This window comes from Saimiri boliviensis, chromosome 7 (genome assembly GCF_048565385.1).
Source record: "Saimiri boliviensis isolate mSaiBol1 chromosome 7, mSaiBol1.pri, whole genome shotgun sequence".
Classification (NCBI taxonomy): domain Eukaryota; kingdom Metazoa; phylum Chordata; class Mammalia; order Primates; family Cebidae; genus Saimiri; species Saimiri boliviensis.
The window spans coordinates 82,418,048-82,442,773 of NC_133455.1; the positions used below are offsets into that span (position 1 = coordinate 82,418,048).

At 37.7% G+C, this 24,726-nt stretch overlaps 1 protein-coding gene across 1 annotated transcript; it reads right to left on the reverse strand.

Moving 5' to 3' along the window:
- Positions 1 to 377: 377 nt before the first annotated feature.
- Positions 378 to 23,147, reverse strand: IL26 (interleukin 26). Its single transcript, XM_003926544.3, has 5 exons — positions 22,952 to 23,147; positions 22,810 to 22,866; positions 22,515 to 22,649; positions 668 to 733; positions 378 to 584 (listed from the first exon to the last, which is right to left on the reverse strand). Exons 1-5 carry the CDS (start codon positions 23,120 to 23,122, stop codon positions 498 to 500), a joined length of 516 nt encoding a protein of 171 aa, XP_003926593.1. The 5' UTR covers positions 23,123 to 23,147; the 3' UTR covers positions 378 to 497.
- Between the last annotated feature and the right edge of the window lie 1,579 nt (positions 23,148 to 24,726).

Below are 24,726 nucleotides of genomic sequence, written 5' to 3' on the forward strand. Positions count from 1 at the left end.
ATTTATTTCATTAAAGTCAACATTTGTTAAGTGCTAAGTTCACACTTGGCATAATGAATAATTTTCAAACCCTGAAGTAGACAATCATATACATAGTATCTGTTTAGGTCTCAATAACATTATATTGCATTCCAGAAATCTGTCATTCCCCTCTATCCCCCAACACCCCCCCACACACAAATATTAAGTGAGTTAATTCAGTTAATTCAATTATTAAATGAGTTATGTTTAATTTAATATAATTTAAATTAAATTGACACAATGTATTTGTGAATAATAAAACATATTCAGAATGGAAACATTATTTGAAAACACAGAAAATGTGCAAATTAGTGACACTTATCTCCAAAACTTTATTACACCAAATCCTTCTTGTCTATTCTGAATCACCTAATATGCTGTCAGTATTATGGTAAAAAGTTTTAAAAAAATAGACTGTTAAAAATATATTTTTAGCAGTTGTCAATAACTATGAAATCAATGTACTTGGCTTTTGTTTACTGACTGCTTTCCAAGAATTTTTTAATCCAGGAAAGAAGAATATCCAGTTCACTGATGGCTTTGTAGATTCCTTTTTTTCCAATCTGCAGATAAAGTGCAGGTATAAGAGAAGTGTTTCATATTTTAAAAAACAAAGTGTTTTAACATAAAGATTCAGAATTCTTACCCCATAAAATATTCTTTTTATCCTGGTAATGGATTTCATCTCTCTAGGGGATGAAGCACAGGAAATCTAAAAAATCAACAGTAAGTACATATAATATTGTCGAAGGGGCATTAATGATACTCTTTCATTCAGCAAATATTTATACAGCAGGTGTTATGTGCTAAGCACTAGATACACATTGGCAAATAAATAATACACAATCTTTTTCCTCACAGAGCTTAAAGTTTCCTGGGAAAGCAGATAATAAATAAAACAAACAAAAAATGAAAATTTACAAATTGCAATTAAAGCTATGTTGACAATTCACGAAGCTCTATGGCAGGGATTTATAGGAAACACTTTCAATTGAGTGGTCAGGAGGGTTCCTCTGAAAAATGACATTTGTATTAGTCCATTTCACATTGCTATTACTAACTACCTGAGATTGGGTAATTTATAAAGAAAAACAGTTTAATTGACTCACGATTCTGCATAGCTAAGGAGGCCTCAGGAAACTTACAATCATGGCAGAAGCTTAAGGTGAAGCAAGGCACATCTTGCATGGTGGCAGGAAAATGGGCAAAGGGGGAAGTGCCGCTCTTTTAAGCCATCAGATCTTGTGAGAACTCATTTACTATCATGAGAACAGCACAGGGGAATCCACTCCCATGATCCAATCACCTCCCATCAGGTTCCTCCCTCAACATGTAGGGGATCACAATTTCAGAAGAGATTTGGGTGGGGACACAGGGCCAAATCATATCAACATTTAAGTAGAGATATTAGAAATGGGAAGGGGCTAGCTATATGAGAAATTCAGGAAAGAAGAGAGGAAACTGGGGAGGAGACACAAGAGAGTCATTCAGGCAGAGTAAAATGTGCTCCTCCAAAGCAAGAGAGAGCTTAGTGTTTTCAAGAAATAAAAGAGAAAGAAAGAGAGAAAGAGAGAGGGAGGGAGGAAGAGAGAGGGGGAGGGAGGGAAGAAGAGGAAGGAAGGAAGAAAGGAAAGGAGTAATTAAGCAAGAGAAATGTGGGAAACGTGAGAGACATGAGACTGACAAGAAAAAAACTACCTTTTAAAAAATCACTCTGCCTGTCATTTATAAAGCACAGAACAACGTTCAGTGTAGACTACCAGAAGGTGCCCAGGACATTAATCTTAGTTTCTAAATTAGGGGAAGCAGCAGGCTGGTATTTTTAGCAGCTGGCTTGTAGGCTGGCTGGCCAGGGGAAACTACCAGTCGCCTTTGAGCAAGTGAATTCTCAAACCCTATCTGAGCACAGGAATCACCTGGGCATCAAACTGGAAAGTTAATATCCTCCTCTATTCTCCCACAAATTTCTATAGGACTAACAAAAGAAAAGAAAGAAGAGAAAATGTGAAAATGCCTAATTTATCTACTTTAGTTTTAATTAAAAAACATTTAGCACTGGAATAGACCAAGGAGATTAAGTAGGCTGGTTGTTCGCAATTTGCAGAAAGGGAGACCAAGGTCCAAGTAGTTAAGTCACTCACCTAATGTCCCACAGGAAGTCCTATCCTAGTGACAAAAAGAGTGTCACTATCTAACAGTTAACAATAAGAGTTAAAACTCATGAAATGGAAGTGACTAAATGAAAACATTTAGTCTCTAAATGTCCTAGTGACAAAATAATGTCATATCAGTAAAGATAACACTTAAAAGTTCAAAGTGTTAACACTTCAAAGCTCAAACTCTTGAAATGGAAGTGGCTAAGCGATAACATCTGTTAAAATGAATGAAACATGGCTGAGGTCAACCAACAGGTCTCTTCACGGGTGTTAATGGTGGCAATGGTGTCATGGCCCTGCCCAAATGGGAATGTTACCTTCAGGTCAGGCGCTGATGGGAGGGAAGAAACTCTTCCTGCAAAAGGAGCCTTCATGGTTAGGCACAGCAGGGTGCTGTGATCAGGAGGCTATAGACACAGACTGCTCAAGTTGAGGTACAGTTTGCAGGATTCCTGAACACGGGGCTAGAGCTCGCTGTGATGGAAGCCCTGACTTCAGAATGCTCTCGAGGTGTATTTCATGTTGTACTTACACCCAACTATACAACATGGAATTCCTTCTCTGGGATGAGTGGAATGTTCTATTGTCATTAGTGTGTCTTTGAACGCTCGGTAAAACTTCATCCTAATATTTAATGCATAGAAGCCTTTCTAGAAGTAATAATAGCATCATTCCTCATGTTTCTAAAATCATGTGTTACGATTTAAAGATTTCACACTGAAGGTGAGATACCGAAGAACCAACCACATTCTGGATACTACAGAAGTTAAATAAAACTAACGCATTCCTGTCAACTGTGTCTTCTGCCCAGGGAACTTGGATGTGCAATGCATTCCACTGCAGGTGGAAAGTACCAGAGAGAGGTTTTTTCCCTCACTCACACCAAAGGCAAGTGCTACTCTAAGAAGAGTAATGAGAGTCAGAAAGGAGGAAAACACTGTTCAATAAAAATAAAAGTAAATACTGGCCGGGAGCGGTGGCTCAAGCCTGTAATCCCAGCACTTTGGGAGGCCGAGGCGGGTGGATCACGAGGTCAAGAAATCGAGACCATCCTGGTCAACATAGTGAAACCCTGTCTCTACTAAAAATACAAAAAATTAGCTGGGCATGGTGGCGTGTGCCTGTAATCCCAGCCACTCAGGAGGCTGAGGCAGGAGAATTGCCTGAACCCAGGAGGCGGAGGTTGCGGTGAGCCGAGATCGCGCCATTGCACTCCAGCCTGGGTAACAAGAGCGAAACTCTGTCTCAAAAAATAAAAATAAAATAAAAAATAAAAGTAAATAAATAAATAAATAAATGATCCATGCCAGTGTTGTCATGACAGCTACACTCTTGTTAAAGGGATACTTCCTGGTGCCTTGAGTACTGTTTACTGTGCATGACTCATAGTAAAGATCTGACCTACAGAGTTCTCATTTTCTTTACACTGTTGGAAATGTGTCCACAGGTTCAGTAAGACTGCAGATTTCACTGCCATAATTCAGACTGCTTTGCTTGGAAAAAGGAATTTATTAAAAGAATGATTTCCTTTTCCTTATATTTTTTCAACTAGTTGCAGTGGCTGAAATTAGAATGTGTGATACAAGGGTCAGCAGTTTTATCGTAAGAATGGCTGAATGATTTGACAATCTCAACAGAAGCAGATATGATCTGGACTAGAGGCAATTTATTGATAGGGCTAGAACAACTAGAGATCAGCTCAAAGAAAAATGTGAGATAGTCACAATAGGAAACATTCATTCTTTATTATTAAGTCAACATATATTTATCACAACTTACTGTATGCTAAGTATAGAACAGTGCCTCTGCCATATAGTATTGATTTACAGTTGACAGTGAAAGATTTACAGTTGAACAATGAAGGGTAATGTTACGCGCACTGACCACCTGCAATGAAGTTAAAAACCTATGTATAACATTAGACTCCTCCAAAATTAAACTACTAATAGCCTACAGTTCACCTGAAGCCACACTGATAACATGATCAATCAATTAACACATATTTTATGTGAGATATATATATATACACATATATATACGTATACTATATTTACTATATAGTATACATATATATGTATAAAATATAGTATATATATTTAATATATATACTATATTTGGTAATGTATATATGCATAAAATATAGTATATATATTAAATATATATACTATATTTTTTAATGAAGTAAGTTGGAGAAAAGACAATGTAACTAAGAAAATTGTAAGGAAGAGAAAATATATTTACTATTCATTAAGTGGAAGTGGAGCATAATAAACATCTTCATCCTTGCCATCTTCATGTTGAGCAAACTAAGGAGGAGGAGGAAGAGGAGGGGTTGGTCTTGCTGTCTCAGGGATGGCAAAAGCAAAAGAGGTGGAGGAAGTAGAACGGGAAGCAGAGAGGCAGGCATACTTGGTGTAAGTTTAAAGAAACACATAGAAATTTCTGTCTGATCTTTTTTGCTTTTTCGTTTCTCTAAAAGTATTTCTATACAGTACTAACTCTTCTTCCACCATTTACTTTTGTTTCAGTGCTCGTATTATGAAAAGTTCATGTCATAAAAGAGGTTAAAGCCAGTCTTGAATAATCAGAACCCTTCCACCAACTGTCTAACGTCAATTTGTTTTCTGGCTCTGCTTCTTCTATGTCTTCTTCTTCCTCATTTGACACTGGTTCAGAAACAGTCATCCCCATCATGTAATCTGCTAATTCCTGTGGTGCAGTCTGCTAGTTCTCGAATTTCTCCAAGACTCATATCTTTATATCTTCAACCTGCACCCTCCCATCTTTTTGCTATATCCCCCATCTATTTTGTGATTTTTTTGATTAGTTCTGTTGTAAATTCTGTGCAGTTTTGTACAACATCTGAGCACACTTTTCTCCAGCAGGAATTTATTGTTTCAGGCTTGATGACTTTCATGGGTTTTTCTATAACAGTGATAGCATCTTCAACAATGTAATCACTCTAAACTTGAATGATGTTCCCTCCATCGGTGTTCTCTTCCATAGTGTTGACAATCCTTTTTGTAGAATACCACATGTAATGAGCCTAAAAGGTCCTTATGACCCCTTGATCTAGAGGCTGAATTACAGATGTTGTATATGGGGCCAAGTAGTTTATTTCAATGTCTTCTGTGTTGAATTCATGGGGTTCTGGTTGGCCAGGAGCATTGCCCAATATCAAAAAAAAAAAAAACTTTGAAAGGCAGTCCCTTGCTGGCAAGGTACTGCCTGACTTCAAAGCACCAGAAGAACCAATTCATAAAAAAATGTTCTCATTGTCTGGGCCTTCATGTTGTACAATGGAAAGACTGGCAGCTGGTGTTTATCTTTTCCCGTCAAGGCTCAGGGGTTAGCAGCTTTATGAATAAAGGCATTCCTGATCATAAACCTGACTGCATTTGCACAAAACAGTAAAGTTAGCCTATTCCTTCCTGCCTTAAAATCCTGGTGCTCATTTCTTTACTGATAAATGTCTGCAGCATTGTTTTCCAGAATAGGACACTTCCATCTCCATGAAAAACCTATTCAGGCAGATATCCTTCCTCCCCAGTGATTATTTTAATGGTACCTGGGAACTTGCCTCCTCCCTCTTGGTTGGTAGAAAATCTTTCTCTTGATATCGTGACATTTTTTAAGCCAAATGTCTTTCTAAAATTATCAAACCATCCTTTGCTGGGATTAAATTCTACAGTTTTCTATCCTTCATCTTTCTTTTGCTTTAAATTGTCATATAATGCCTTCACTTTTTCTTGAATCATATCAGAGTCTATAGATGTGCCTTTCTTTTAGCACATCGACATGTGTAGTGAGGGATTCACAAATTTCCTTTTCTTTTTTTACGATGGTCCTTATGCTGGATTAATTTATCTTGAAATGTCAGGCTACCCCAGCTACAGACCTCACTTGATAGTACATATCAAGCAATTCAGCTTTTTCTTGTAATGTCATGACTTTTCTCTGCTTCTTGGGAGCACCAGTGGCACTTTGTGTGGAACCCATGGTATTATTCAAGGTTTATGATATTGCACTAAACAATGAAAAATACACAAGAGACCACTTCTTAATGCAATGGGCAATTTACTGCAGAGACAAACTGCTCACATGAAGATGATTAATATCAAACAGTATTTTAAGTAGATATTCACAACACTTGAGCTCACTACAACAGCAACAAGAGGTGACTGTAGAATTATTACAGTAGTACAGCATTACTGCAAGTAGTTTTGTGCAGCTAATTATCTCCATGTGAGCAGTTTGTCTCTACAGTAAATTTGCACACTACCAATGTGCAGTTTCTACCAACCAGGAGGCAGCAGACAAGTTCCCAGTTACCAGATACTTTAATACTGTATCTTTACCTTTGTTTACAAATTGCTCCATGTATGGCCTGTAAGTGTTTGTGTGTATAGGTTTTGATACATTTTAACTGTTTATAAATAAATTGTAGATATTTCATGGTAGCAAATGATAAAATAGACTAGTAACTACGTATATTTTATGCATTAATGACATACATTTTTCTTAATTTTTTCCATATTTCTAAGCTACACATTTTATCTGCAAGTTTTTCAAATTGTTACAAATCTCCAAAAAAAATTCTCATGTATTTATTGAAAAAAAAGAACACATACCAGTTGACCTATGCAGTTCAAACCTATTTATTAAAAATAAAACACACATATAAGTTGACCTATGAAGTTAAAACCTATGCAGTTCAAACCTATATTTAATGTATAAAAGTACCATGCACGAAAATCACCTCAGGGTACACATGATGCCTCACCGTCTGCTGAGAAACAGAGTGATACACGATTACAATTCTATGTGACAAATACTGTGGTTAAAACAAAAACATGACTGCTCTGTGAGACAGAGGAGAAGCAATCCCTGAAGTCTTCCAGGAGGAAAAAAGTGAATTGTGTCTTGAAAGGTGAGTGGAAGGAGCAGGAAAAAGAGATGAGTAGGCAAGGAAGCAAGATGGAGAACGCAGAGACAATTTAAATACCCTCCAGGTCTTAGCTGAAGCCCTAGACTAAATCATCCAAGTTATGGCCCCCAACCTCCACCTCTGCTGCAGCACATCCCGTTTGCTCTCTTTGCAGCACCAATGACAGCTTGAGACTAGCCAAGATGGGCTGAAAGAATTTTTTTTTTTTTTTTTTTTTTTAGATTGCGTTTCACTCTTGTTGCCCAGGCTGGAGTGCAATGGCACAATCTCAGCTCAGTGAAACCTCTATCTCCTGGGCTCAACCAATTCTCCTGCCTCAGCCTCCCAAGTAGTTGGGATTACAGATACCTGCTACCACACCTGGCTAATTTTTTATTTTAGTAGAGACACAGTTTCACCTTGTTGGCCAGGCTGGTCTCAAACTCCTGACCTCAAGTGATCTACCCGGCTTGGCCTCTCAAAGTGCTGGGATTACAGATGTGAGCCACCACGCCCAGCCAGCATTTTCAATGAGCTCTATGAGGACAGAGATATTGGCTGTCAATTTTTGTTGAGTCCCCTGCGTCTAGAATAGTGTTCAGTAAATAATAAACATTTGCTGAATAAATGAATCAACAAGTAAAATGCAAGCATCAAGTTACTGCTTCAGGGTCCACAAGCCTACTCATTCCATAAAAGTCTGAAGAGTGGTCTAGACATTAGCGAGCCTTATAACTTTATTTAAAACAATCAGATAAACAAGTAATACAGTCGTTAGTTTGTTTTTCCAATCTCCATATGTGTTCAAAAAAAAACCATACAAATTTGTATTGTGTAGGATGGCTAAAGCAAAAAACGGAAGATCTCTACTGATAATTCTGAGTGAAAAAGATAGTGGGTTATGAGTGGACAGCTACATGTGTCACGATTCCACAGAGAAATTACTGCCCAGTCTGCATTCTCACAGAGAATGGCCACGAATCCTCTCTGCAAAAAGGATTTTATTACATTATACTCTATCATATTACAAATACACAGCCACAGGGGATGTGAAAAACCATAAATAAGACCTTACTTTTTATATACCTCAACATGCAACTTCAGACTGAATCATAACTACCTTTTTTGTTTGTTTTTTAGTTGATCTTAATGGCTAAGATGGTTTCTACTCTGACCATGGCCTTGGTTTCTTGAAACTTTTTCTTCTCCAAAATACAAATGACAGATAAACGGGATAGATAAGAGATTAGACTAGACACTAAACTTAATTTTATTGTATTACTGCAGATACAGACTTTTAAGCAAATCGTATTCACTTTTGCACGGTAGTTCACATGAGGTCCTACAAATATTATCTGAAGTGTTTTAAAGCAATACTTGAGAAAATTATGCCAGTGTAACGTTTTCAAAATAGACTAAATAAACATTCATTTGGCAAAAAAGCACAAGCACTTGGACACCAACACAAAACTACTGAGACCAGAAAGGTTTATAGAAAACTTTGAAAGAAAATAATGAAATCAGCGTAATTTGAAGAAAGCATGATTACAAGCAAGTTTTCAGGAAAGGAGGAAAGAGTGACTAAACTATTAGCCAGGTGTCTCTCTGTGAAACCAAATTCATAATCAGACATTTAATTTTAATTTAAAAATGCAAATATCCAACAACTGAGTAGATATTGAAGAGTTTATGAAACATCATTATCTAATTTCTATATTCTCTGTAACTACAAAGATCATCTGATACAGATAAGCTAGCTTACCTAGAACAATCTTAAACCTTTGTAAGACATTTCTTCATGTTCCAACCATGAAAAAAATTAGAAAGAGTTTTTTAATACTTTAAATACAAATGGATACTATAGCAGGATAATATTAGTGCAGGTTTTTACATTTTTCAGTGTTATTCATCAGAGTTAGTTCATACAATTTAGCATGTAAAGAAAATTCCTAACTCAGCAATAGAGCTGCATCCCATAATTTTTTGTTGAGACATAATAGATATAAATATTTTCTGAGCACATGTGACATTTCGATGCATTCATATAATGTGTGATGATTAAATCAGGGTAACTTCCTCCCACTGTATTTTTGAGCCCATTGTTCAACCTCTCTTCATCTCCCCACATCCCTACCTCTCCCAACTTCTGCTCGCTATCAATCTATTCACTCTCTTCATGAGATCCACTTTGTTAGCTCCCACAAATGAATGAGACCAGGAAATCATTGTTTTTCTGTGCCTGGCTTATTTCACTTAACATAAAAACCTCCATTCCACCCATGTTGCTTTGCTGCAAATGAAAGAATTTCATTTTTCTTGACTAAATAATATTCCACTGTGTATGTATACCACATTTTCTTTATCCATCCACCCATGATGAGCACTTAGATTGATTCCACATGTGCACTTAGATTGATTCCACATGTTGGCTATTGTGAATAGTGCCACAATAAACATTGGAGTGCATGTTTTCTCTTCAAGAAATTGATTTCCTCTCTTTAGGATATACATCCAGTAGTGGGATTGCTAGATCATACGGTAGTTATACTTCCAGTTTTTTGAGGAGCTTCCACACTGTTTTCTATAGTGGCTATACTAGTTCACATTCCCATTAACAGTGTGCCAGGGTTCCCCTTTCTCTACCTTCTTTCCAATATGATTACTGTCTTTTAAGTTATAGCCATTCCAACTGAAGTGAGATGGTATCTCATTGTAGTTTTGATTTGCATTTTTTGATGATTAGTGTTATTGAGTATTTTAATATCCCTATTGGCCATTTGTATGTCTATTCAGATCTTTTTCCCATTTTCAAATCAGATTATTTGCTTTTTACTATTGAGTTCTTTGAGTTCCTCATATATTCTGATTAGTCCCTTGTCAGATGAATAGGTGCAAATATTTCCTCCCATTCTATAGGTTGCCTTCTCACTTTGCCAATTGTTTCCTTTGCTGTGCAGAAGATTCTTAGCATTATAGAATTCCATTTGTCTATTTTTTCTTTGGTTGTCTGTGCTTTTGAGAACTTACTCAAAAAAATCTCTGCCCAGACCAATGTCCTGGAGTGTTTCCCCAATGTTTTCTTCCAATAGTTTCATAGTGTCAGGTCTCATATTGGGCTCCAATCCATTTTGATTTGATTTTTCTATATTGTGAGAGATAGGAGTCTGGTTTCATTTTTCTGCATATGTTTATCCAGTTTTCCCAGCATCATTTATTGAAGAGACTGTCCTCTCCCCAATGTATATTCTTGGCACCTTCATCAAAAAATGAGTTGGCAGTAATTGTATGAATTTATTTCTGAGTTCTGTATTCTTTTCCATTGGTCTAAGTTTTTTGTTCTTAATGCCAGTACCATGCTCTTCTGATTACTATAGCTTTGTGCTATGTTTTAAAGTCAGGTAGTGTGATGCTTCCAGCTTTGTTCTTTTTGCTCAGTATTGGTTTGGCTTGTGGCAGCCTTTTGTGGTTTCATGTAAATTTTAGCATGTTGTTCTATTTCTGTAAAGAATGTTAGGAGCATTTTGATAGGAATTGCATTTAATCTGTAGTTAGCTTTGAGTAGTATTGATATCTTAACAGTATTATTTCTTTCAAAGAAGGAGCATGGAATATCTTTCCCTGTTTGGTGTGTGTTCTCTTCAATTCATTCATCGGTGTTTTATAGTTTTTCTTATAGAGATCCTTCACTTCCTAGATATCTTATATTTTTTGTGGCTATTGTAAATTAAATAACTTTTTTGATTTTTTTTCTTATATCATTCACTGTTTGCATGTATAATTGCTATTGACTTTTATATCTTGCTTTCATGTCCTGCAATTTTACTGAATTTTTATCAGTTCTAACAGTTTTCGGTGGAATCTTTAGGATATTTTGAATGTAAGATCACGTCACCTGTGAAAAAGGGTAATTTAACTTCTTCCTTTTCAGATGGAATGCACTTTATTTCCCTCTTTGGACTATTTGCTGTGGCTAGGAATTCCAGTATTATGTTGAATAAAAGTGGTGAAAGTGGTCAAATTTGTCCTGTTCCAAATCATAGAGGAAAGGCTTTCAATTTCTCCCCATTCAATATGATGTTAGCTGTGAGTTCATCATATATGGCCTTTATTGTTTTGAGGTACATCCCTTCTATATCTAGCCTGTTAAAGGTTTTTGTCATAAACAGATGTGAATTTTATTAAATGCTTTTTCCATATCTCTTGAAACGATTATATAGTTTTTGTTCTTGGTTCTGTTGAAGTATCACATTTACTAATTTGCATATGTTGAGCCATCCTAGCATCCCTGGGATGCATCCCACCTGATCTGGTGAATGATCTTTTAAATGTGTTGTTGAATTTGGTTTGCTAATTTTTTTGTGAACATTTTTGTGTTTGTTTTCATTAGAAACATTGGTGTATAGTTTTCTTTTTCTTTGTTGTGTTTTGTCTGATTTATATCAAGGTACAACTGGCCTCACATAATGAGTTTTGAAATATGCTCTTCTCTTCAATTGTTTAAGAGTTTGAGTAGAATTGAAATTATTTTCAAAACTTTTGGTAGAACTCAGCACTTAATCCATTAGGTCCTAGGTTTTCTTTAATAGAATACTTTTGTTATGGCTCCAGTCTTGTTACTCATTATTGGTTTGTTCAGGTTTTCTTTCTTCATTGTTTAATCTCGATAGGTTGTATGTGTCTAGGAATTTATTCACTTCTTCCAGGTTTTCCAATTTGTTAACATAGAATTGTTCATAATTTTCTGTAATAGTTATTGGTATTTCTGTGACATCATTTGTTATGTCTCTTTTTTTAATCTCTGATTTTATTTCGTGTTTTCTCTTTTTTTTCTTAGCTAAATATCCACCTGTTTAACTTTTCAAAAAAAACAACTTTTTCTGATTATGTGGTCAGTTTTAGAGTAAGGGTTATGTGGTGCTGAGAAGAATGTATATTCTGTGGATTTGGGGTTAAGAGTTCTGTAAATGTCTATTAAGTTCTCTGGGTCCAGATCTGCATTCAAGTCCTGGATTTCCTTGTGTATTTTCTGTCTCATTGATCTGTCTAATATTGACAGTGGAGTGTTAAAGTCTCCCACTATTATTGTGAAGGAGTCTAAGTGTCTTTTCAGGTCATTAAGGACTTGCTTTATGTATCTAGGTGCTCCTGTATTGGGTGCATATATATGTAGAATCGTTAACTCTTCTTGTTGTATCGATCCTTTTACCATTATGTAATGCCCTTCTTTGTCTCTTTTTATCTTTGTTGGTTTAAAGTCCATTTTATCAGAGACTAGGATTGCCACTCCTGCTTTTTTTTGCTCTCCATTTTCTTAGTAAATCTTCTTCCATCCCTTTATTTTGAGTCTATGTGTGTCTTTGCACATGAGATGGGTCTCCTGAATACAGCACACTGATGGTTCTTGGCTTTTTATCCAGTTTGCCAGTCTATGTCTTTTGAGTGGGGCATTTAGTCCATTTACATTTAATGTTGATATTTTTATGTGTGAATTTGATCCTGCCATTTTATTACTGGTTGGTTGTTTTGCCCTTTGGTTGGCATAATTTCTTCATTGCGTCATTGGTTTTTACCATTTGGTTCTTTTTTGCAGTGGCTGGTACTGGTTTTTCCTTTCTGTGTTTAGTGTTTCCTTCAGGAGCTCTTGCAGGGCAAGTCTGGTAGTGACAAAATCTCTCAGCAATTGCTTGTCTGTAAAGGATTTCATTCCTCCTTCACTTACGAAGCTTAGTTTGGCTGGATATGAAATTCTGGATTGAAAGTTCTTTTCTTTAACGATGTTGAGTATTGGCCCCCACTCTATTCTGGCTTGTAGGGTTTCTGCCAAGAGATCCGCTGTGAGTCTGATGTGCTTCCCTTTGTGGGTGACCCGACCTTTCTCTCTGGCTGCCCTTAGTATTTTTTCCTTTGTTTCAACCCTGATGAACCTGATGAATATGTGCCTTGGGGTTGCTCTTCTAGAGGAGTATCACTGTGGTGTTTTCTGTATTTCCTGTATTTGAATGTTGGCCTGCCTTGCTAGATTGGGGAAGTTCTCCTGGATAATATCCTGAAGAGTGTTTTCCAGCTTGGATTCATTCTCCCCATCATCTTCCGGTACACCAATCAGGCATAGATTAGGTCTTTTCACATAATCCCACATTTCTTGAAGGCTTTTTTCATTTCTTTTCATTCTTTTTTCTCTTTTCTTGCCTTCTCATTTTATTTCATTGAGTTGATCTTAAATCTCTGATATCCTTTCTTCTGCTTGATCTATTTGGCTATTGAAAATTGTGTATGCTTCATGAGTTCTTGTGCTGTGTTTTTCAGCTCCATCAATTTGTGTCTGTTCTTCTCTAAGATGGTTATTCTAGTTAGCATTCCATCTAACCTTTCTTCAAGGTTTTTAGTTTCTTTGCATTGGGATATAACATGTTCCTCAGAGAAGTTTGTTATTACCCCCCTTCTGAAACCTGCTTCTGTCAATTCATCAAATTCATTCTCCATCCTGCTTTGTTCCCTTGCTGGTGAGGAGTCATGATCTCATGGTGGGGTAGAAACACTCTGGTTTTTGATGGTTTCATTCTTCTTGTGCTGGTTTCTTCCCATCTCTTGGATTTATATAGTTTTGATCTCAGGTAGCTGCTTGGGGAGGATTCAATGCTATCCCCATCAAGCAACCAATGACCTTCTTCACAGAACTGGAAAAAACCACCTTAAACTTCATATGTAACCAAAAGAGAGCCTGCATAGCCAAAACAATCCTAAGCAAAATAAACAAAACTGGAGGAATCATGCTGCCTGACTTCAAACTATACTACAAGGCCACAGTAATCAAAACAGTGTGGTACTGGTACCAAAACAGAGACATAGACCAATGGAACAGAATAGAGGCCTCAGAAGCAACACCACACATCTACAATCATCTGATCTTTGACAAACTTGAGAAAAAACAAGCAATGGGAAAAGAATTCCCTGTTTAATAAATGGTGTTGGGAAAACTGGCTAGCCATGTGCAGAAAGTAGAAACTGGACCCCTTCCTGACACCTTACACTAAAAGTAACTCCAGATGAATTAAAGACTTGAACATAAGACCTAACACCATAAACACCCTAGAAGAAAACCTAGGCAAAACCATTCAGGACATAGGCATAGGCAAGGATTTCATGGCTAAATCACCAAAAGCAATGGCAACAAAAGCCAAAATAGACAAATGGGATCTAATTAAACTCCAGAGCTTCTGTACAGCAAAGGAAACAATCATTAGAGTGAACTGGCAACCAATAGAATGGGAAAAAAATTTTGCAATCTACCCATCTGACAAAGGGCTAATAGCCAGAACCTACAAAGAACTAAAACAGATTTACAAGAAACAAACAAACCCATTCAAAGGTGTGAACAGACACTTTACAAAAGAAGACATATATGAGGCCAAAAAACATATGAAGCAATGCTCATCATAACTAGTGATTAGAGAAATGAAAATCAAAACCACATTGAGATACCATCTCACACCAGTTAGAATGGTGATCATTAAAAAATCTGGAGACAACTGATGCTGGAGAGGATGTGGAGGAATAGAAACACTTTTACACTGTTGGTGGGAGTGTAAATTAGTTCAACCATTGTGGAAGACAGTGTGGTGATTCCTCAAGGACCTAGAAATAGAAATGCCATTTGACCCAGCAATCTCATTACTGGGTATATATCCAAAGGATTATAAATTGTTCTATTAAAGACACATGCACATGCATGTTCACTGAGCCACTGTTTACAGTAGCAAAGACCTGGAACCAACCTAAATGCCCATCATCGATAGACTGGATAAAAGAAAATGTGGCACATATACACCAAGGGAATACTATGCAGCCATAAAAAACGATGAGTTCATGTCCTTCATAGAGACGTGGATGAATCTGGAAACCATCATTCTCAGCAAACTGATATAATAACAGAAAACCAAATACCGCATGTTATCACTCTTATGTGTGTGTTGAACAGTTAGAACACATGGACACAGGGAGGGGAGGGGAGCATCACACACTGCAGTCAGTAGTGGGGGGCTAGGGGAGGGGCAGTGGGGGGTAGGGAGGGTGGGGAGGGATAATGAGGGGAGAAATACCAGATATAGATGATGGGGGGATGAAGGCAGCAAACCACCTTGCTATGTATGTGCCTATGCAACAATCCTGCATGATCTGCCCATGTACCCCAGAACCTAAAGTACAATTAAAAAAAAAAAACTTTTTATTTTTTTACACTTTATGGGTGAATAGCTAGGTGAAAGAAGCCAGACAAAAAAAAAAAAAAGAGTGTAACACATACAATAATACCATTTACCTTAAAGTAATGGATATATTTATTATCTTAATTGTGGTGTTGATTTCACAAGTGTATACATATGTTAAAACCTTCAAATTACACACTTTAAATATGCTCAGTTAATTGTATGTGAATTAAAAGACTGGACACAGTGGCTCACGGCTGTAATCCCAGCACTTTGGGAAACTGAGGCAGGTGTATCACTTGAGGTCAGAAGTTCAAGACCAGACTGGCCAACACAGTAAAACCCCATCTCTACTAAAAATACAAAAATTAGCCAGGTGTGGTGGTACATGCCTGTAGTCCCAGCTACTCGGAAGGCTGAGACACAAAAATCATTTGAACCCGAGAGGTTGAGGTCACAGTGAGCCAAGACAGTGCCCCTGCTCTCCAGCCTGGGTGACAGAGTGAGACTCCATCTTAAAAAAAAAAAAAAAAGAATATATATATATATATATATATATATATATATATATATATGTTAATTATACCTCAATAAATCTACAAATAAATACATTGATACATTTTAAACATACACAAAATACATACAAAGAGCTACATGCTACTGTTGTAATTACACCTTGCATGGGACTCCTCAAACTTTTAGCAGATCTGTTAACCCCCTGCAAGCTTTCTACATCTGTGTTCTTAGCGAATGGCACCAGCACCTGCACAGCCGGCCTCCACGTAGAAATCTTGGGTTCATCTTGGGCTCTCCTCTCTCCTTCAGGCTCTCCTCACTCTTGCCTGTGACACTGGTGTGCCACCACTTTGACACATTATTGCAAGCCTCTTCTCACGGTTTCCTCTGCTTGAGCCTCACCTCTACATACATCTCTACATAGTCACCAGAGAGTTCTTTCTAAAACATTGTGTATTTGACTTCCAATGACTTTCCATTGTCCTCAGGATAAGATCCAAACTCCTTAGCCAGTCTTACCAGGTCCACCTTTACCTAACCCTACTAATATCTCCTGGATAAAATCTGACCAGCCACCTTGTCTTTACTATCCACAAGCCCCTTTACATCCATACTCAGTTACTTGCAGCTTCCTGAATATGGCATGTTGTTTTATACCACCAAACCTTTATTCAGGCTTCTTCCTGTGCCACTCCCCTGGAAGTTAAGCTCAAACATCACTTCCTTTAATAACACTTTTTTGATTTTCCCCCAACACGTACTTTATGTCTGCAGCAAACAGAACTAACTACTTCTTCCTTTGGGCTTCCACAGTGACTTCCTCAGAAGAAAACTTTAACCACTCAGACATGTTGCATTTTATGATTCATTGAACTTTTTTGTTTACTTCTCCCATCCAAAAAGAATTTGGAGAGCCTGGACCAAATCATGCTTCCTTTCTTATCCTAGCACCTAGCACAGTGCCCAGCAAGTACAGGATTAGGCCAAACTGCTGTAAGACAATTTGCCAAAAATCAGTTCACTACCCCTGATGGTTAATATTGGGTGTCAATTTGATTGGATTGAAGGATGCAAAGTATTGTTCCTGGGTGTGTCTGTGAGGGTGTTGCCAAAGGAGATTAATATTTGAGTCAATGAACTGGGAAAGGCAGACCCACCCTCCATCTGGGTGTGCACCATCTAATCAGCTGCCAGTGCAGCCAGAATAAAAGCAGGCAGAAGAACATGGTGAGACTACACTGGAGCAGCCTCCCAGCCTGCATCTTTCTCCCATGCCGGATGCTTTCTGCCCTCAAACATCGGACTCCAAGTTCTTCAGCTTTGGGACTCGGACTGGCTTCCTTGCTCCTCAGCTTGCAGATGGCCTATTTTAGGACCTCACCTTGTGATCATGTGAATTAATACTCCTTAATATATTCCCCTTTATATATACATCTACCCTATTAATTCTGTCCTTCTAGAGAACCCTGACACACTACTCGACCAATTTACAAAATGTACTTCTTCCTTTTAACCCATTAGTTTCAGTTATTTCAATTTTTATTTTGTCCTTATAATACCATTATAGGGTAAGTTCAGTTTTCCTGTGTCTGAATTCCCTTCTTATTCATGAGAAGAATATACTCATAAGAAGAAATCATTCATTGACTAGTTATAAACAGGATCATCCTGCACCACTGAGCAAGGCATGAATACCCAGCTTAAGAGAAGGCTATATTTATTGTACCTTACTTTTTCTGCTTTGTGCAAAAGCACTCTGTAAGCTAAGAGTGACCCTGGTCATAAATAATATTTTAAAATCCTTAAATATTAATGGCAGGACTGCTAGCTGTTGGCCAAATTTTTTTTCTCTTCTTCCAAGTCATAAGCTAAACTACATTTCCCACGATTCCTTGTAGTTACTTGTGCCATGTGATGCGTTCTTGCAATGGAATGTGAGCAGAGTGAATGTGTGACTTGGGGAGCAAGATTTCTGAGAAGCTGAAACATCTTCTTACTAGACTCATCCCTCTTAAGAGAAGACATAGCTGTAATATGGAATGAGTCTGGATCCTTGATTCATGATGTGGAGAAATGCGACACCATCTAAAAACCCAGATTGGACTTTTACACAGGTGAAAAATGAAGTTTTTAAAACGTGAAGGCACCAAAATTGGAGGAGTACTTCTTACAGTTGCCAGTTAGCCAAAACTAACTCTAACACCAAAACTGGTACATTTACTCAAATGTGTTCTTGACTATGGCAAATTCTTCTTCTTCTTTTTTTTTTTTTAGACAGAGTCTCGCTCTGTCACCCAGGTTGGAGCGCAGTGGCACAATCTTGACTGACTGCAACCTCTGCCTCCTGGGTTCAAGAGGTTTTCCTGCCTCAGCCTACCAAGTAGCTGGGACTAGAGGCATGTGCCACCACACCTGGCTGATTTTTTGTATTTTTTTGTTGAGATGGGTTTTCACCTTGTTGGTCAGGCTGGTCTCAAACTCCTGACCTCAGGTGATCCACCTGTCTCGGCCTTCCAGAGTGCTGGGATTTCAGGTGTGAGCCACCACACATGGCCAAATTCTTATATATTCTCCCCCATATACAAATATGTTAATGTTAAATGTAGTCATAAGAATTCTGTTTGTTCAAAAACACTCTGATCTTATGATTTTTGTATCCTCAGGTCTCCCCTCTCTCTGCTACTCAATCTTTATTTCCAGAAGTAGGAATTAGGAACGGAGACAAACACAACAGTCCTCAACACTAAAGCTTCTTTCTTATGAAGACAAAACAAACTAGTCAACTAAAACTAAATAAATTTAAAAAAAAAAATTCAACAACTTGGTTATTGACAAATTCATCATTTGGCAATTGTTCTGGAGCAGGCACGTGTTTTTTAAGTATGTTAGAGGAAAGGACGATGGGGGTGGGAGGAAAAAGAAAGGAATGAAGAAAGGAAACCACGTGGTCTCAGCCATTTGATAAATATCCATCAAGTGCAAATCCATGCCCTCAAAATGTGGTAATTACTTATTCCATTGCCTTTATCAAATAGTAATGAGTGACACCATGTTTCCTATAAACAGGAATAAAAAAGAATAAATGGAAGAGAAGTGTATAGGACCGTTACTCGCCATGGGCATTTTACTTTTACATCTGAATTTTGAACTATTTAAAACCTAAAAATGTTCTATAGTGGGCTGATGATATGAATGTCAAAAGAGTAATATTATCTGTAGCCAGAAATCATAAAGCTCCATGTAAGGCAACTGCAAGTGAAACAGATACTGATCACTTCCAGCTGACAACATGTAATCCAGTATCTAATTCCGGGTTATACTAGAATTCATCTTTAAGTTTTTCTTTCTGGTGATACAAAACAACACCCACCAAGGATAACTCAGATGTAATCCAGGTTATATTACTAGGTAATGAAATTTGGTAATATAATACTTAAGTATTTCATCGTTGGATTTGCAATATTTCCCCAACCCACATGTTCCTAATAAACCCACCAGGGAAGGCTACTGTAAATTTTAAAGGAATAATTGAGTACTTTGCTCTTGATATGTGAAAATTTTCACCTAATTCAGTACATAATCAACAAATCCAACCAGAGTCACAGCCTATTTGGTAAAATATCACTATCTGAAAAAAAAAAGTTACCATCACAAATTAAAATGTCTTTGCAACTTTAGCAGAATAAACATCTTTTAACAACTCTGGTATCCATTAAATCATCAACAGACATAAGACATGTACACAGATAGGAGCACTTAAAAATCCCGTTCACAAACTAACAATTTTTAAAGAGCTGTAGTAATCCTTACTATTACCTTTAATGTATTAAGATACAAAATAAATAATTACTGGATTCTTCAAATGATTTAATGCAATCGATATCACATGTTTCACTTTTTTTAAAATTATTTCCAAGTTTTGGGGGGAAAATTCAGAAGAACACACACCAATGTTTTATTGTTGGCATAATTTCAAATATTAAGTGCACACATTAAGCAAGAAGGCTGTGTGCCAAAATTCTGTGTGTAAATTCAGCTGTTCAGAACGCAGACAGCATTGAACTGTGGAGCAGCACTACCAATGCAGCAATCATTGTTCAATCAACCCCTCAAAATCCTGCTTGGCACATAGCATCATGCTAACCTAAGCATTATCCCAGAGTACCACCTCCTGGAAACAGAGGGTGGGCTATTTCCTCCTGTCTCCGGATCGTGGAAGCAGCCTTGGACCAGTTTTGAAATATGTCAAGGTTCTGCAGAAAACTTGCTAAAGCTCAGAGCCTGCGCAACTGAAGCCCCCTCTCACAGCCCCTCTTTTCAAGAAGGGACTTGACCACTCCTGCTTTGAATCCCCAGAGCTTTGTTTTACTTATTTTTCCCACAACAGCCTTAGTAGTATGGACAGCACAGGAAATACAGCAAGTATAATTAGTTTCTATAGGTTGGTCATTTATACATTAATTACATTTAGTGTCCATTTTTAATTAAAAATATATATTTAAATTAATGATTACTTCATGCTTTATAACTTCTGTCTGCTAAACCCTCTCCCAACCACTAATTCAGAACTTCATAGAGTAGATGCTCAGCTAATTTGTATTACACAGACAGATATCAGCTTCTGTTGCCAGAAATATATAATTATGTTTGGCTGACAGATTAGACACCAGGCCAGTTACCTTTTCCCCTAAATCAATGTCTGCAGAGTCTTTCTAAGGCTCAGGACAATCCCATTGCTTTATATTTTACAGGGGAGCTTGCTTTACCCCAGGGCATAAACTTCACAGCTTGTGAAATAAATTAATTTACACTGACACTGATAGATGGGCGGTGGGAGGAGGGGAGAAGGAAAGCCTGGAGTTATGGGTTGCAGATTAATCAGATGATGTGTTTGTATTGGGCCACAGGAGGGAGCCAGACACTTTGGTAAGCAGCAACAACCAACCGGAGCGGCACCACACTGACCCACCCACTTTGGGGGCCCTGGAGGAAAAAGCTTCCCCAGAAACAAACCAAGAAAAACCAGAGTTCCTAGACATACCTAGGCTTCCTAAGCTTTTCATCTAGACTATTGCTCGTTTTCGTTTATAACTGTTGCTATGTGTTCTCTAGCTATCTGGGCTAACAAAACCAAACTAGTGGCAAAAACCTGACATGGATTTGGGGGTTCTGGGTAACCAGACACTCTGTACTGTATCAGGCAAGGATTTAACAATGCAACTTATATTTATGAGACTATTTATAGCTACAAATGTACTGTCTTCATAAGGTAATCTTATAAGTTAAGTAGAGAACTAAATTTCAGGCAAGGGAACTGGCCCAGAGAATTCTCCCTGTGTTTTGAAAAGAGGTATCAGTTTGTAATTTTTTATCATCATTGTGATTTTAATAAAATATGAGAGTTTATGAAAAACCAATGCAATCCAAACCTAAATAAGTACATGACAAACACAAACTAACCAAAGAAATACAGAACTTAAATTTGTTGGCTTTGTTTGTTTGTTTGTTTGTTTGTTTGTTTGTTTGTTTTGCTTTGCTTTGCTTTGCCTTTAATCTAGCTGATCAGCTGACACTCATCAAATGCCTCAGGTACCCCGGGCTGAAATTTGGGTTACTGAGCACTTTAGTTGACCACAAAAAAAAAACACATCCTAACTCTTAAAAAATAAACACCTGTCTCTAATGGCTCAGTGTTTAAGTCTCAGTGACCATGATGCCCAGGACGGAGAGCTCCTTTCCAACTGGCCTCCCAAGGATTGCAATAAGGCTCCCCACCCCACCTCTGTACCATCTGCAAGCTACAACTGCTGGAGGCTGGAGAAAGTAGACTTGGACCCCAACCAAGGGCGCGGAAAAGCTTCAACACTCCTTACAGAGGCAACTCAACATTGCACAGATTCCTGATCAGCGTGTTTTGTTTTGTTTTGTTTTGTTTTCTGCACTGGTCATTAATACTGTGGAAGTTTTCGTAGAAATGTGATCACCTTTACCTTCTTAATTAATTCTCCATTGCTTGCTATGACAGTGACTATACTGGGGCATCAAATAATTCCGATACCAAAGAAGGCATGTCTACCCCTTTTTAAGTTTTTACTGAGATTGTGCCTTAAAAAGGGCACAACTATTTTTTTTAAAGGATAAGCAAATAAGAAAAAGGACATCAGAAAGTTCTCATTATTATGGGACAGAAGGAAGGAAGGAAAAAGAGAGAAAGAAAGAAAAGGAAAGAAAAAGAAAGAAAGGAAGGATAAGAAAAGAGGAAGGAGGGAGAGAGAGATGAGGGGGAGAGAGGAAGGAAGGAAGGAAAGGAGGAAGGGAGAGAAAGATACGAGAATAGTGCTCCACACAAAGTTGGTACTCAGGAAATATTAAATGGATGAATGAATTACTCAGGAATCACATAATGAGAGAGTGATTTTAAAGTACTTATTTGAAAACCATTTCATGTTACTTTAGCTCTCTTCAGTGTGCTTTATGAGCCATTCTTTAAGAAATAATAAATAACAGCATTCCGAGTGATGCACAGTTATTTGATGTTATTTCCCTGGTGATGACCTCTCCATTTGAACTACAAGCCAACAGTTACAAAGCTCCTTTTACTCACCCTTTGCTGTGTAGACAGCTTCTTACATGCTGACTTCTATACAGGTTTCTAGGATCAAATGCACCCTATTTGTTGTGTATACTTACACAGTGACTCCATTTCTGCCTAAGGCTATGAAAGTCTTCCACAAAGTGAATTTTCTTGCAGCCTTGCAACTGGAGTTGACCAAACACATCTTCCATGAAGAAGGACAGAAGCTGTTCTTGAAATTGGCAGTTTTTCTGCAAATAAGATACAAGAAATTGCATAGGTAAATTATTAATCTTTTTTAAATGTCCCCCTGATCATTACTTAGTTACTCTGAAAAAAAACTAAAATGCAGGGGGAAATAAACATCAAATAAGTTGAAATGTTAAAAAAGAAAAAGACTTTCTGGCTTACCATAAATTGCTTTTTTGTGTTCTTTTTTAATAATCGTATATTTTTAATGCGGTCTTCCTACAATAAAACAAAAAGAAATAAGTCGTATCCAAGACTGTAAATGTCCTTGAGGTCATCATTTTAAGTAGAGCCTGATACTTACTGGAATCGTTGCTTTGAGCCATGCTGCTTTGATATAGAGAGCATCAACAGCTTGGGACAGTGTCCTCCTTGGGTAACAACTTTTGGTGAAGGAAGATTGCCTGTGCTTGGCAATGGCAAGAGACAGAGTGACTAACAGCAGCCCACACCTCAAAATGCAATTCACCAGCATTTCCCTTCACCCCACTCAGCATGTGTCACTCACAGCGGCCCAGGCGATACTAGTGCTGGTTAGATGAGAGGATAACCTACTTAATGTAGCCCTCAAAGCCACCAGTCCAATGAGGTGCTGTGTAAGATAATTTACAGTTTGTATAGAGGAAGATCGCTTTGGTAGTTCTATTTTTTTATTATCATTATTTTTTAGAGCTGGCTTCAAAATCAAAAAACGTTGATCATACCATCAACTGACATGACTTAAAAGCTCAGGCTTACTGGTAAGACGGGGTTCTATTTCCAAGAAAAATCAGAACTTCAGTTGCTTGTCACAGTGGCTTGCATCCTTTTAAAAGTCACGCCGAGCCAATAAAAAAGTATAATTTCCAGGGGGCAGTGTCAATAATTTTTTAACCCCATGTGAAAAATCTCCTTTTCTAACCAGAATCCCAGAAAAATGTAACAGGGAGGTGGATGGAACCCTGCTCATGACTCAGATGGGTTTTGTGTTTATCCCTCGCCGCATCCTTCACCCAGCCCGTCCTCTTCCATTATTCCACAGCTAGCAGCGAAACGTTTCCAGTGCAGAAACAGTAACCCCTCTTAATATACTCCAGATGTGTTTGGAACTGGACCTAAGACTAAGGTTCACAATGTCATGAGTTCTCTGTCTTCTCTGTCCAATTTTACCACTCAGACTTTCCTTGTAACTCTCAAATGCCAGAAGAGTGCAAATTTCTTGAAGACAGAGACCAAATATTTTTACCTTTGAATCCAGCATCTACCATGACACCTCATCTAAAGAAGTGCATCCATTATTAATTGAGTCAATACATTTGTCACATTGTGAGATGCCAACATAACTGCTTTGTTTTTAAAATTTCTTCCATTCACACATTTTTATTAAAGACCTGCCTATACAAAAACCAGTGCTGGGTGGATTCTCCACAGACTCCCATCTTCAATTCTGTCCCAGTTCTTCCCAGGCAATAAGTATGGCTCATTTTGGGTAGCAGCCCCCACATAAGGGGAGGACAGCCCAGAGTCATATTCCGAGAAGCAAAGATAAGTCATCAAAGCCTAGAATGAATAGAGTTAATGTGGTACCAGAGATAAGTCAACACTAGAAATCTAGTTTTGAGTTCAGAGAGTCTTCGAAACTAGTCAACAGCAAGCATCAGACCCCAAGACTAGATTCCAAATCAAAGCAAGCAGGGCTGTCAAAAAAGCAAGAAGAAAACGGGGAAATAAGAAAAATGCTTGGACTGTTTTCTGTTGTTTCAAAAAGTGGATGGATCTCTTGGAAGAACCCGAGCCCCATTTTCCCGGGAGCAAGATTGCTGGTAGAGACACACCCTGTCAATTGAGGGGAGAACTAGTCACACACAAAAAAACTGTAACAGAAGTCAGCTGATTGGGAGTGCCAAGTGAAGTTCACTGGAATTTTATGAAATTCAGAAAAAGAAAGAAGCAGTTTCATTGGGAGTGGTTGAAAGGGTGTTTGAACTAGGACATGAAATACACAAAGGGATTTTTTTTTTTTTTAAGCAGAGAAATGCCTAGTATTCAAAGTTCCTTTGGAAAGAAACGGTGTGAACATGGAGGGATTAAAAGCTCAAA

Coding starts and splice junctions, on each gene's coding strand:
- IL26 (XM_003926544.3), bottom strand. CDS start 23,122: ATGCTGGTGAATTGCATTTTGAGGTGTGGGCTGCTGTTAGTCACTCTG. Junction 734..22,514: donor GGCAGAAATGGAGTCACTGT/GTAAGTATACAC, acceptor TTGATTTTTTAG/ATTTCCTGTGCTTCATCCCC. Junction 585..667: donor TAAAAAGAATATTTTATGGG/GTAAGAATTCTG, acceptor CTTTATCTGCAG/ATTGGAAAAAAAGGAATCTA.